The 14,037-nt window shown below is 35.6% G+C and overlaps 1 protein-coding gene across 1 annotated transcript in view; it reads right to left on the bottom strand.

Annotated features, from left to right (window-relative positions):
* The window catches only part of LOC105248529 (serine/threonine-protein kinase NLK), a 94,484-nt gene extending 80,447 nt beyond the window's left edge, over positions 1–14,037 (bottom strand). The window contains exon 1 of the mRNA XM_025407151.1: positions 12,477–14,037. Coding sequence (XP_025262936.1) covers positions 12,477–12,775 — 299 coding nt within the window. The 5' untranslated portion in view covers positions 12,776–14,037. The remainder of the gene's footprint in view (positions 1–12,476) is intronic.

Genomic DNA, 14,037 nt, shown 5'->3' with positions numbered 1-14,037 from the left:
GTGCGTTCGCAGCGACGAGAGAAAGAGAAGCTGCGAGAGAGCCTCGCTTTTCGGCTTTATTAGAGCTCGCCCATCCAAGCCGAGGTTTGCCGTCATCGTCACCGCGGCTTCGCCCCTTCAACCCCGTTCTCGGATATTTAGCCTTCTACGCCGCAAGAAGGAACGCGCTGCTGTAACACCTCGCTTCGAGATAAGAACATTTCAATTGCGCTAATCTCAACCTTAATACCAATGCTCGAAAAAGTATCCCGCTTTGTAATGCAAAATTTAGGAATTCTTAGGAAAACTTAGGATTCTGAAAGGATTATCCGAGGGATTTGAAATTAATCGGCTGTTACTTTTAAACGCAAAATTTAGAGAACTTTAGAATTTTGAAAGGATTATCCGGGGAATTTGCTGAAGTTAACCAGCTGTCATTTTTAACGCAAAATTTAGAGAATAGGATTCTGAAAAAATTTTATCCAAGGAATTTGAAATTAATCAGCTGTTCTATTTAAACGCAAACTTTAGAGAACTTTAGGATTCTGAAAAAAATCTTATCCAGGGAATTTGAAATTAATCAGCTGTTCTTTTTAAACGCAAAATTTAGAAAACTTTAGGATTTTGAAAGGATTATCCGAGGAATTTAAAATGAATCAGCTGTTATTTTTGAATGCAAAATTTAGAGAACTTTAGGATTCTGAAAGGATTATCCGGGGAATTTGCTGAAGTTAACCAACTGTCATTTTTAACGCAAAATTTAGAGAATAGGATTCTGAAAAAAATCTTATCCAAGGAATTTGAAATTAATCAGCTGTTCTTTTTAAACGCAAACTTTAGAGAACTTTAGGATTCTGAAAAAACTTACCCAAGGAATTTGAAATTAATCAGCTGTTCTTTTTAAACGCAAAATTTAGAGAACTTTAGGATTTTGAAAGGATTATCCGAGGAATTTGAAATTAATCAGCTGTTATTTTTAAACGCAAAATTCAGAGAACTTTAGAATTCTGAAAAAATCTTATTCAGAGAATTTAAAATTAATCAGCTGTTCTTTTTAAACGAATCTAGAGCAGAGAGACAAACAGTAAAATATCTTCTAATAGAAGATATGGAGCAATTTTATTTACAATCGGAGATATCTTTATCATTTGATAAGTCGATAATGTCGTAAAATCTTAATGATAGTATATTTTCGAACCAAATCTCTCTTTCGAAAACTGTAAAAAACTTCAAGTAATTTTTTCATATGCCATTCATCATAAAAAAAATTTGAAGTCTGTGTTTTAATCCTCTAACGTATGCAAGCTATTGAAAATATCTTTTCCGAAAAATGTCATTAAGAAATTATCGATATTCTTTTATTTTTTAAAACCATTTATTAAATAATAAAAATATCTCTGATTGTCTTCATTCATATATAAGTCAATAACTGCTAAATGTCTCTGTTGAAAAATATTTTATTTTACTTTCTCTGCTTTCTACATACATTCGAAAAAAATGACACCCTGTAGTACTTTCTTTCGCCATCCGGTCGAATAAATTTAAAAAAAATTCCACGAGAGCCAGAGACGTGCAGCGTAATGATACAATGTAACAATAAACGCACAGGTGCATAGGTGAGCCTTCGTGGTTTCGCATTTGCATCTGCACCGGTGCGATGCGGGCCCGAGCACGAGCGCATCGCGATCGCGTTGCACCTGCACCGAGTGCAACGCGTGACGCGCGCAGACTTGACACTATTGCTTTGTACCTTTTACGGCGCGATTATGGAACGTGCGAGTGCGAGCGAGCATTTATCGCGGAGAACTGGTCGGCCCCTGCTCGCCCGCGTCAAGGTTACCGCCGACGCGGCAGCCAGGTAGGTCGCCAGGTAAGAGTCAATTGAACGACGCGCGACGTCGGATGCGACGAGAGGGACATTAAGGCGACGACGGGGATGACGGGGGGGCAGAGGAGCGGAGAGAGAGACCGCGAACATTTTACAGTCTCCGCGGAACGCGCTCGGTTATGCGAGTAACGGACGATTTGTGGCCGTGTCTGCCTTCGCCGCAATTTTTGCAAGTTCTCGACCCGCGATAACTTTATACGAGAAAATATTAATAATGTATATCACGGAAATTAATATAAAAATTGTGCGAATAAGGGATATGTAATAAACACTCTAGACACGTATGCATAAACGAGTTTGAGTGAAATGAATATCGTATTTTATATACATTTTTGTAACAAAATTGCTAACAAGGTTTCTTTATAACAAAATTGATAACAAAATGGTTATTTTTTAAAACAAATTTTGTAACAAAAATAGTAACAAAATTTTTCGTAACAATTTTTGTAACAAAATTGGTAACAAAATTTAGTTCATATTTAATTACAATATACATAATGTACATAACACATGATTCTTCAAATATAATTTATAGAGATTTTCTAAAATAAATATCGTTAGCTTTGTAAGAATTTTCAATATATATTAGAATATAAAATATAAAATATTTTTTGAAATAAATTTTTGAGAGAATATTCTCTTTAAATTCTCTTAAAATATCAGTATTGCCAAAACGCTTCTCGCTAACCAAGTTTCAGGTAGAATCATATTATCTTTCCGTTAGTAATTAGGATTGTCAACAGGTATTGCTAACAATGTACAAAGGTTAAAATTGAATCGATGCGTTACCGAATTTATGGACAAGTGCATTGCGCTACAACTGGTGCATCGGTATTTTGTTTTCGGATCATGGCACACCGATTTTTTGTTTTCGGATCATGCTTTCTGTTTTCTCTTTTCTTTTTTTTCTTTTTTTCTTTTTTGTGTTTGTTAACCGTGAGCAATCTAACGCGACAAAACAGCCGTTTTACAGTAACAATACTATTTCGACGACCACTTTTACTTTTCGATTTACGAGGTAAAAGGTAAAAAAAATAGGAATAAAGGACAAAACATTAAAGATTTTCTCGTTGCCATGAGGGTTGATTCGGAAGATGAATTTCAAATTCTGATCTTTCAAAATCTCGCAGAAAAAATAAACAATGAATTATAAATGAGCTAATTTCTTTAAGAAATGATTGTTTCATATTATACGTAAATAATTCATATTATATGTAAATAAGAAAAATTGAATAAATAAAAAAAAATAATAATAAAATAAAATAATAAATAAAATAATAAATAAAAAAGCCATAATTTATAATAAAAATAATAATTGAAAAAAGGAAATTTTAAAAAATATAATTACAGATATAAAAGATGTCGTCATTTATTTTATACTGATAATAATTTTTTATAATATTGTGCTATAATTATTATTGCTATAGTATCGATATTCTTGTTTAACTGTAGTTTTAATACATTTTAATGAAAAAGTATAATATTCGAAATGTTCGAGGTAAACCAGAAGGGCGATCAAGCGAATTATCCCTAGGATCATAATGTATTTTTGCCAATCGTGGGATCAGTGTGTGTGTCGCTCGTATGACATTCATATTACAACACAAATAACATTCATATTGCAACGCGCTCGCGTTTATAACACCGTGAGCGAGGAGCGAGCGTAAAATTGAATTTTTTCGCTCGCCGACGACGACAAGCTAATTCAATGCGTTTCCCGGATTGATTCGCGCTTATAACGACAACCGCGAAAGCGGCGCGTCCGAATTTCGATATTAAATCTTTCTGATCAAACGACCATCGAAGCTCCCACGAGAACCGAACGCACGCTTTTTCGCGCTTTTATATGATTTCCATCGCTGAACGTTATTCAGTAACGACAACTATCTCCTTTTACGATTCGGTTTTTATACATTTGTCATCGTGCCGGCGATCTAGCTATAATAATCTCTTTCATTAAAGTTCTTTAAAAATTAAATTCTGTCCCTCTAGTGATTTCTAATAATAAGATTTTTTTACAAAAATTTTCGCAAAATTATTGTTTTGATTAATTAAGAGAGTTTTTATTATATTTTAAGATAAGCGTCAAAAAAAAAATTTACAAAATAGTTTTTAACTTTTTTTTTCCTATAACGTATAAAAATTGTAATAAAAAATGTACAATTATATAAATTAACTGTGAATATAATAATATTTTTTTATATTAGGAAAATAAAGAGAGTAATCATAAAAAATAAATTTAAAACATTTTCCTTCTTTTTGTTGTTTTCACGAAATTTTTACGCAATTTTATCTCGAAAATACAAAAATTTTTGCATTTAAAAGGATGATCGATAATCATTTTCTCACTGACATTTTTAATTATTCGAACAAATATCGACAATGTATTGGAAAATTAGTAAACGTCAAATTCGTGATTATTTGTCTAGAGAAAAAGCGAAAAACATTTTTTCTGGAGCTGCAGAAAGATAATTGAAAGATTCCAAAGTCGCGGAGATGGCAGCCAGAGGGGAAGGGAAGAAGCTATGTCACGCCGGAAATACCAAGAACACATACTCCGACAACTTCCCGTCTCGTGTAGGTGGCTTAACTTCAGACTGAAAGATAACGTGCGATTTCGCAGTCGAATCAGAAAAGTTTGAAAAAAGTCGTAAAATTATTTTACATTGTAAAATTATTTTACAAATTAATCAAGCAATTAATTATGAATTGAATTCTAATTAAATATAATATTAGTAATCACAGTACGAATTTTTATTACCCAATTTCCGCCTTTTACACATATTATGTTTATGTGTATAATTTCCCATATATATCATACATTTTGATTTATCTAATTTAATTTTCTGTATTTAATATATTAATTTAATATATTTAATTTAATTTTCGGCATTTATCATATGTTTAATTTAATTTTTTGCCTTTATCAATTATTTAACTTTTTTTTATTTATCATAATTATTACTACACTTTAAATATTTATTTTATTTTATCTTCCTTTTTAATGGAAAGAAGAAATCTTATGAAAGAGGGAAAGAGAGAGAGATATCTTGATTGGAGCATCTCGAAGAGAGGCGAAGCAATTAAAGCAAGCGATCGATCGCGTGGCGTTTCTGCCGGCGCTACTTTTTCCGGCAGGAGAGAAGAGACCGATCGATCCAGGACGAGAGCGGTCCAGGACGAATGGGGGATCCGAGGAGGACGTGCTCGTAGGCAGCTGCAGCATCACCTGCTCGACGGCAGCTGGTACGAATTCGCTCCATCGACATTGGTCGAGGCCCGCCTGCGGGGACTGTCTAGTCGCTCGGTTAAATTAACCCCGATACGAGTTAACGGGGGGTTCACGCAAAACCCCATCCCCATGTTTTATCGTTCGATATGCGTTGTAATTAACCATGGAGAAATTTACGTCAATTTATCCGGAATAAATGATAGAGATTTATGATATGTAAAATATGAGTTAGAAAAAAAAGAGAAAGTATATTGAAAATTATTTTTCACGTGTATCAAATTTAATCGATATTTCGAAAGTGTATTGTTGAATGATTCATGTAAGATTATCGAATGATGAATGTTGTTGAATAATTCATGAGAGTAATATTTGTGGAACATATATAATTTTCTTAATTCTTTTTCAAGACATGTATTAATTAATAAATTGCATAAATTAATATTAATACATTAATTTTATATTAATTCTTTCCATCGATTTAGTTTTATTTGGAGGCCTGCCCCGGAGCAAGGAGAAATATACTATGACAATTTAAAAAAAATTATGAAAAAAATAAAAAAATAAAATTAAAATTGAAAAATAAAAAATAAAAATAAAATTGGGAATAAATTTGAATGATATCGTGCGACTTATGGTCATCAGATGGCAATTTTGTGTCCAGTTGAAGAAACGTTTTTACATGTATGTTTTACGTAGATAATGCGTGTGTTCTGCGTGTAATTCGTTACTCGTCAGTTAAACGCCTTCGCGAATAGCGTATTTCGCTATCGAGATTCAATCGATTCGCGAAAAAACGTAACGCGATGCTTTCGGAACCGCGATTTCTGCTCGATGTTTTTTTTTCTCCTTTTTCCGCAACGCGCGAAAAAGTACTCCTCGCTGTCACGTGTCGTGATATGGAAGTTCTATTCACTAGCCAGTGAATAGAGAAACGCTCGCTCGCGATATATCGATGATACAGGAATACGCTCGCATTTCTTTGTAATATATATTAATTATTTCCGTCGATTTTTGTTTGCTAGATTGTGAATTACAAAAAGATTTTTCTCGATTATTAGACATAAGTTTTCGTAATTTTGTAGGAAGAAGAAATATAATGATCTATATTAATTTTTTTGCATTTTTATTGAGCACTGTTATTATATTGTAAATTTTTCACACAACAATATAATATTTAGATATGTATATAATATTAGAATTATTAATATTAGATATTAATTTAACAATTGTCTGATAATAATTTAATAATTTAATAATTGTCTCATAATAATTTAATAATTTATTCTTAATTCGAGATTATTCGGTTAATATATTCTTCGACTTCTTTAAATTTAAAAAAATTTTTAAATCGAATTTGTTTTGGCTTTAGAAATTAATTTTTGTCGATTATTCTCATCTTCCTTTCTATGATTTTCGAATTTTTATCGGGAAAAAAAACACAAAGTTAGAGAGATTAATTCAATCGAGCTAATCAATTCGAAACGCAAAAAGATCATTCTCTGTCTTTCTCTCTTGGTGGCTCTAATTTACAGAAACGCGATCGCACGGCACGCGATGAAGATGGTTTCGTGTTTCTTGCACCTGCGAGCAGTACCAGTCTCCATCGAGCATACGCTCTAGGAATGCATTAGATTAACTATACAAGGTGTATCGGATCTATGCCCAAATATTAGATCTGATGAAACAAAGAATAAACATTGCGTGCGCGAAATAATCCTCAAATAAATATTCAAGAAGTGAAATTACATGTTTATATATTATACTAAAAAAATCCTCATTATTTTATCCTAATTAAAATTTCACACTTATATAATCGGAGCTTAAATTACATAAGAAATGAAAATATTTTTTCATCGTATCAAGAATCAAAGCACGTCCCATCTCAAAAACGAAAAAAAAATATATCGCTCTCTAATCTTGTAGATTTTATTTTGATCTTCCTTGAGTCTTAATTGATACTTTATAAATCTTGAATAATTTATATAAATCTTAATCTTCGTAAAGACTCTAGATTTTATTCCAATTTGAATTTTTAATCTTTTAAAACGTTCTTCTCTCGCGAAAATTCTCGACTGCGCAGATCCTCGACGAAGGAGCGCGAAATCTCGGGACACCTTATGTATTCCAACATCCAGATGTTAGTACGTCAAGCGAAAAAAAAGACATCCTCGCATCCAACTCGTTACGCGTTCCAGCGCAAATGGATATTAATTGCCGAGACCATTGGAGAGAACTTGTTGGGTTAACCCTAACATGAATATGCAGGATTTTAAAAGACAAGGAAGTCGTCCTATCGCGCACAACTTTGCAGTCGAAGTTGAAATTAATGCAAGGCATTCCGTGTGCAGAGTAATCTGTGTTTGCAATTAAGCCGCAGTGTCTCGAGAGAAGATAAACTATGAAATGTCTTTCTCGAAATTAATAAATAATTCTAAAAAAAATTCTCTAAGTCTGTATCTTAAACGAGATGGGATATTTATTATCCTCTTCTAAGAGAGAATCCTGACTCTTTACATTTTCGAAATAAAACTCGGACAAACTACAAAGAAACTGAAACATGATTCAAAGATTCAAAGCTTCAATCGCGACAAATTTAAAATCGATATTTCCATCAAGCGTTGTTCAGTCAACGACAGACACATGCATTGGCATTGAACGAGAACTGAGCTTGTGCAATTTACTGCAATATTGCTGTTCGAAATCAATGCTAAGACCTTGCACTCCACGTGCATGCGTATATTATTATAGCATGCACGTGCGCATCCGAAGATTGTGAAACAAGGGGACGGGGAGGCTAAGAACATGTCTCCGATTAGATTACGTTATCATGTGTATTTTTAATATTCAAGCTTTTTTCCAACTTTTAAATCTTCTTGTATATCCTGCGTTACACACATATTATTCATTCCGTAAATCTCTTTTCTACCTTCTTCGAGAAAAAAATAAGAAAATAGCGATGGAAAAATGAACAAAATCACGCAAAAATTATATTCCATTAAAATCACACGAAATCACAATAAATTAGCGATAAAATGATTTTAGCGATTTTCTTAAAAAGAATAATTTAACAAAAGACGATTCTTCTTACAAAAAAAATTTCCCTCGATAGTAATAAATAATTGAAATACATATTAAATAAAATTCATATAAAATAGTTTTAATAAAAATATATTTATTAGATATACATTTTAGGTATATTATTTAGGTATATTTAGGTTTTAGATATATTTAAATTTTAGAAACTCGAAGATTTGAAAAAAAACAGGTTTAGGAGAATTGTGAAAGGAATTAAAAGAAAGGATAAAGTCGGCAACACAAGAAAAAGAAATAATGAGGAAAAAATGCTATGAGAAAAGAAAAGAAAACTAATTCTTATTGTTGCAGAAAAATCGAAGATAATAAAAAATGAAGGGGAAAGAAAAGAGAACAATGGCTGTGGAATGAAATAGAAATAGAAGAAGTCGGTCACTCTAACAAGTATTTAGATCGTATGTTGCAAAGAAATAATAGAAAGACATGTTAAAGAAACGGTTAAAAAAAGTTGTGTATGCCATGAAGCAGGTATGAGGAATAGGACAAAGGAAATTTGCAAGAGGTTTTCGGAGAAGGATCTGAATGTACGTAGTATTTTAATGTTACGGAGCAAATATTTGGAGATAAAAGGAATGGTGACTAGAAAGGTACACCAGAATAGATATATAAAATAGATTAACTAGGATTAAACTAGGTCACTCCAAGTTATATTGCTAAGAAAAAAACAAAAAGATAACTTTTAAGAAGACAGATAAAAAAGCTGTTAGTTTTAAAGAAATTAGGGAGAAATCGAACAATAAGATAGAATTTTTAAGGAAATAGAAAAAAGTAGAGAAGCTCAAACAAATGGGAAATAGACAGAAAAATGTATTTTCGAAGAAATGGAATGTCCGGAATAGGAATTAAAAGATTAAAAAAAAAAGGTTTCGAAATATTACAGAAGGTAAGTGAAAGCGATGTAAAGAATAAAAACAAGCCTAACATTAAAATAGGAATACCAGAATATTTAACAAAACAAGGTCAGAAAGATTTTTAAAAGATTAAAGCGAGATTTAAATGTGGAAACGAAGAATTCCGGAATAAATTTTGGCGTGAACAGAAGAAGAAACTGTGTAGCATATATCAGAAGGAAACATTAAAGCATTTAGCAACAAATTACAGAAAATACGAGAAATAATAAAAAAATGAATCAAATTTTAGGAGCAAAGAAAGAAAAAATTAGTTGGATGAAGAAAATTCGAAGGTTAAGAAAAGAGAATAAAATCAAAGAAATTATTAAAAACAATCTAGAAGTAATTAAAATTATTTAGAATAAGAAACAATATTGTATATTATAAAGTCTGCAATGCATATTTTATGTTCAATGCCAAAAGGCAAGAAATAAATAAATATATCTACCTATCTATTAGGCGTATATTTTAGATATATTATTTAGATATATTTTAGGTATTAATTTTTAGGTATTAATTTTTAAGTATTAATTTTTAGGTACATATATATTTATATGGTAAAATTAAATCAATGGAAAATTGTTAAGACTGGGAATCGAAAATTAATTCCTTTTACGAGTGATATCTGGTACAGCTGCTATGAAAGCATCGATTCGCGCAACCGCTAAAAGTGCATCTTTAGCAAAGTTCGCTATCTCCTCCTTCTTCTTCTCTCTCTCTTTCTCTCTCTTTGTGAATTTCCCTAAGTCAGCTCAAGAGAATAAGGTCGAGGTGCTTCAACCTCGTCCATTCCGGTGCACCGGGCGATCCATTCAGTTTACAGGTCGGCGAACTTACTCGATGTTAAGGAGGGATAAGCCCCCTAATTAAGAACGCCGATAAAGTCCAACGCGAACTTTTGCGAACTATCGATTACGACGATTGATTTTAATATCGCGCGAATGACGCCGATCAGATGAACTATGTCGGAACAAGTGCTGTTTATTAGTTTTTAATCCTCTGAACAGCAAAGTACTGAAATGCTCGACAATATTAGCTCTTTATTTTATTTTATTTGAATATAAATTAATTAAGGAACTGAATATTAATATTAAGAAATTGAATGTCTCAAAATTATTTGACGAATGCATCCGAGGATATTGTTATTTTCATTTTATTTGAATGTAAATTAATTAATAAACCGAATATTTTAATATTGATAATATTTCAATATTTAGAATATTTTAGAATATTGCATAATATATTATTTATAATAATTAGATTAGATAGAATTTATAATATTATTTTAATTTAAGAATATTTTAATATTTAATATTAAAAAATTAAATGTCAAAATTACGCGATCGATTTTTTGATGATACGTCATTAATAATTAAATATTATTAATGTTTTTAATAATTAATTAAATTTTTAATAGAAAGACTTGACTCTAAATTTATCTGAAAATACTCCTTCGGGTTTTGTATCAATTTAAAAATATTTTAATAATAATTAAGATATTAAATGTAAGATAAAACACTGCTTGTAGCGTTTTTAAAGGTATACTTGGTACGTTCGGATGCAAGATTGAATGGAACGGCGCGTGTTGCTTAAGGGTAGATAAATCAAGCAAACGACTTCACACGACAATACGTCATCCTGCTCGCCGCAGGAGTTGGACGAGGACGAGGACTCCATCGTTCTCGCCATAATAAAAATGTTTAAGATCCGGGGATTTCCGCGAGGCAGCGCGAGGGAAAAGTTATAGCTATCGGATTTTCTTGGCGAACGCAGACCGGAAAACGCGGGAAAAGTCGCGATATTTTCTCCCGCGCGGCAAATGAAAAAAAAATCCGCTAAAATCTCCTATAAAAATATTGCTAGTTATATACATATGTATAAAAGTTACACATACAGGACTGTACAATGTATATATGTATAATAAATTTATTATACAAATATTGTTATATCGAGAGCTCTGCTTTTTTTTATCACTCCATTTTCCACAGCGATGAAAGAGCGACGAATTTAATTCATTCGTTATAAAGTGCCAATATTGGAATATACGACGTTATCTATACATTATTCCTTCCATCTCGTGTTTTATACATTTAACATGCCCTTTCAACGAAGAATACAGTCTCTTTGGCAAAGAAGAGAGAACGAATTTGCCCCCCTTTCCTACCAAAAGTTCAAACGAAAAATTGAGATTATTATAACTCGCACACATTAAAAAATTGCACAGTTAATAAAGAGCGTAACAACGACAAAAAGTAGAGTAATTAATAATTTTATATTTCCATTTATGTTGCTAAATCTCTGTAATTTATACAAAATACATATACACATCTATAAAATTTTATATAATGCATGCAATATATTTATTTCATCACACTTTTGACCTGTTTTTACAAATATATAATCTATTATTCTGTAAATATCTATTATATACGCAACTTAGATCCTTCCCAAGTTTCAGCCTCGCGATTCGGAGTGTGATTTATTATTGTTTCGAGACAAGCCGACAAGCTCGATCGTTTTTCGTCGATCGTTTTTCACGTACATAAGTTAAGAAACGGTCGTGTATTTTCGCGTGTACGTTTCTTTCATCCGTAAGAAACGGAAACCGAGACTCGCGGAACGTGGAAAAGGGCAAACGAGTTTCCTTCATAGAAAGGAGGGGAGAGGGGTTCGCTCTCACCTCGCGGAATACAACTTTGCGGACGATCGCGGCGTCTCGTCGCTCCACTTTCTAACGGAGCATCGTTTACGCGCCCGCTATAAGCTTCATTTAGAGCGATAACGATATCTAAATATGTTGCACGCATTTTGTGAAAGTTACAACACAATGATACGTTCTCCCGCGCTTTCTATAGAAATTCTCCGAGGACCGATATCGAATAAAGAAGCGTGAAAACGCTTCAAAATAAAATATCGACCAGTCAATATACAGGGTGTCCCAAACTTAACGAATCAGTCGTCAAAGGTAGATTTCTGAGATCATTTGGAGACGAAAATTTCAATACTAAAATGTTAAGAAAGGAACTTCATAAAAATGTCTAAATTACTATCGTATGGAAAACACAATCGCGCTCACTGCAGAATCCTATTTTTTACTTCACATTCATCCCTCTATCGATATCGATATTATCGCGCTGTACGCGGATATCTTGATGCGCTATATCCTCGAGCATAAGAGTACGTAACGCCCCGATTGGTAATCTTTAATCTTTTATAGCTCCGAAACTACATCTTCGTCAACATTTCGGTATTAAGATTTTCGTTTCGAAAGGCTTTCAGGAATCTACCAATCACGGCTGATTCGTTAAGTCCGGGACACCCTGTATAATTTTCTTATAAAATATAGAATTATGAAAAAGATATATAAAAAATAAAAGCTGAGGGGAGTACTCACCAGACGACGCCGAAGGCCCCGTAACCGATGGGTCGGTCCGGCTGGACGGGATCCTGGGCAGGCGGCGGGGGCGGGGGTGCGGGCGCCGCGGGGTGGTAGTAAGTGGGGGGCGCCGCCTGGGCCGCGGCCGCGGCGGCGGCGGCGGCGGCGAGGACCGCCTGGCCCGGATGGGCCCCGGCGGCGGCGGCACCGGCGCCGCCGCCGCCGGCGCCGGTCGCCCCCGCCCCGCCGCCCTGCATCAGCGGTATGGACACGCTCATGGACACCCGCGAGTGCCGGCTGGGCCCGACCACTGCCATCAAAGCACTTGCTGGCCCGGCCACCCCCTCCCCCACTTCACGGCCCCCTCGTCCCTTCGATGAAGCGAGCCACCGTTATCGTTTGAGCCGCGTTCCGATCGACGATACCGATGATCGAGCGATATCACGCGATCGGCATAATTTCCTTCCTCCTTTCTCTCTCCCTCTCTTTCTTCCTTCCCTCGCCTCGTCCAAGGAGAGGACCGTCCGCTACCTATGCTGCTTCTTCTCTTCTCGTTCGCTCGTCCTCGAATCAGCTGTGCGCGCGGAAAACGGCGTCCTTTATCGTGCGATAAGCGATGACGTATCTCCCCGTTGACAAGGGCACCCTTATTGTCACCGTGCCTGTTCGATCTCTAATCCCACGTTCGAGCCCCTCCGACTGTGCCCTCGATAATATACGTGTATATGTATATATATAGATAGATAGATAGATAGATACGTCACGTCCGATATCACGAACGCGACAGCGAACGGCACTTAGCGCGCTTAGCGACACTTAGGTTATGTTTGACGCACGCATGCATGCATGCACGCACGCACGCACGTACGTACGTACGTAAGTACGCATACGCGCACACACGTACACACACATCCACCGTTGCACTATATGTACATACTCCAATCACGGCCCGCCCCACCACTCTCTCCGTCTCGTCGCGCGTCCGTCAATTGCACTCGGCGGCGGGCCTCATAACCGCGTTAACGGGGGCTGCTCCCTGGGGAGGATACGAGATCAGGGATAGGCGACGAAGCGATGGGAAGCAGCGCTCGTTCCTAGGGGATAACGCGAGGAAACGTGGAGCCGCGACCGCAGTTGCAGACACAATCACCACGACGCCTCCGACGTCGACGAGTCCACCGCTATGTTCGTGCCAATGCACGGAACGATATTCTCTCTCTCGATGGGTCACGCACGCACGCACGCACGGCCCCGCCACCGCCACCGTGCGCGGTATCGCCTCCTCGCGGAGCAAAAAAACTCGTAAGCACAGAAGCACGGAGCACCAGGTACACACGCGAGGAACGTTCTCGCCGAGTTGACGACACGCGCGATACACGCCGCGGGACCGAGTGACAGATAGCCGAGAGACGGATAAAACAGAGAGGGAGGGAGAAAGAGAAAGAGAGAGAGAGACACACACATACACACAGATAGACAGAGAGGGAGGGGAAAAAAAAAGGAGAGTCTTTCGCGTAGCCGCGACGGGAGATCGAGCCGCGCTCCGCCGACGATGCGCACGTCTGCTCGCAGTCAAGGC

Source organism: Camponotus floridanus, unplaced genomic scaffold (genome assembly GCF_003227725.1).
Source record: "Camponotus floridanus strain SB8 unplaced genomic scaffold, Cflo_v7.5 scaffold164, whole genome shotgun sequence".
Classification (NCBI taxonomy): Eukaryota; Metazoa; Arthropoda; class Insecta; order Hymenoptera; family Formicidae; genus Camponotus; species Camponotus floridanus.
This window is presented reverse-complemented; position numbering and strand designations above follow the sequence as displayed.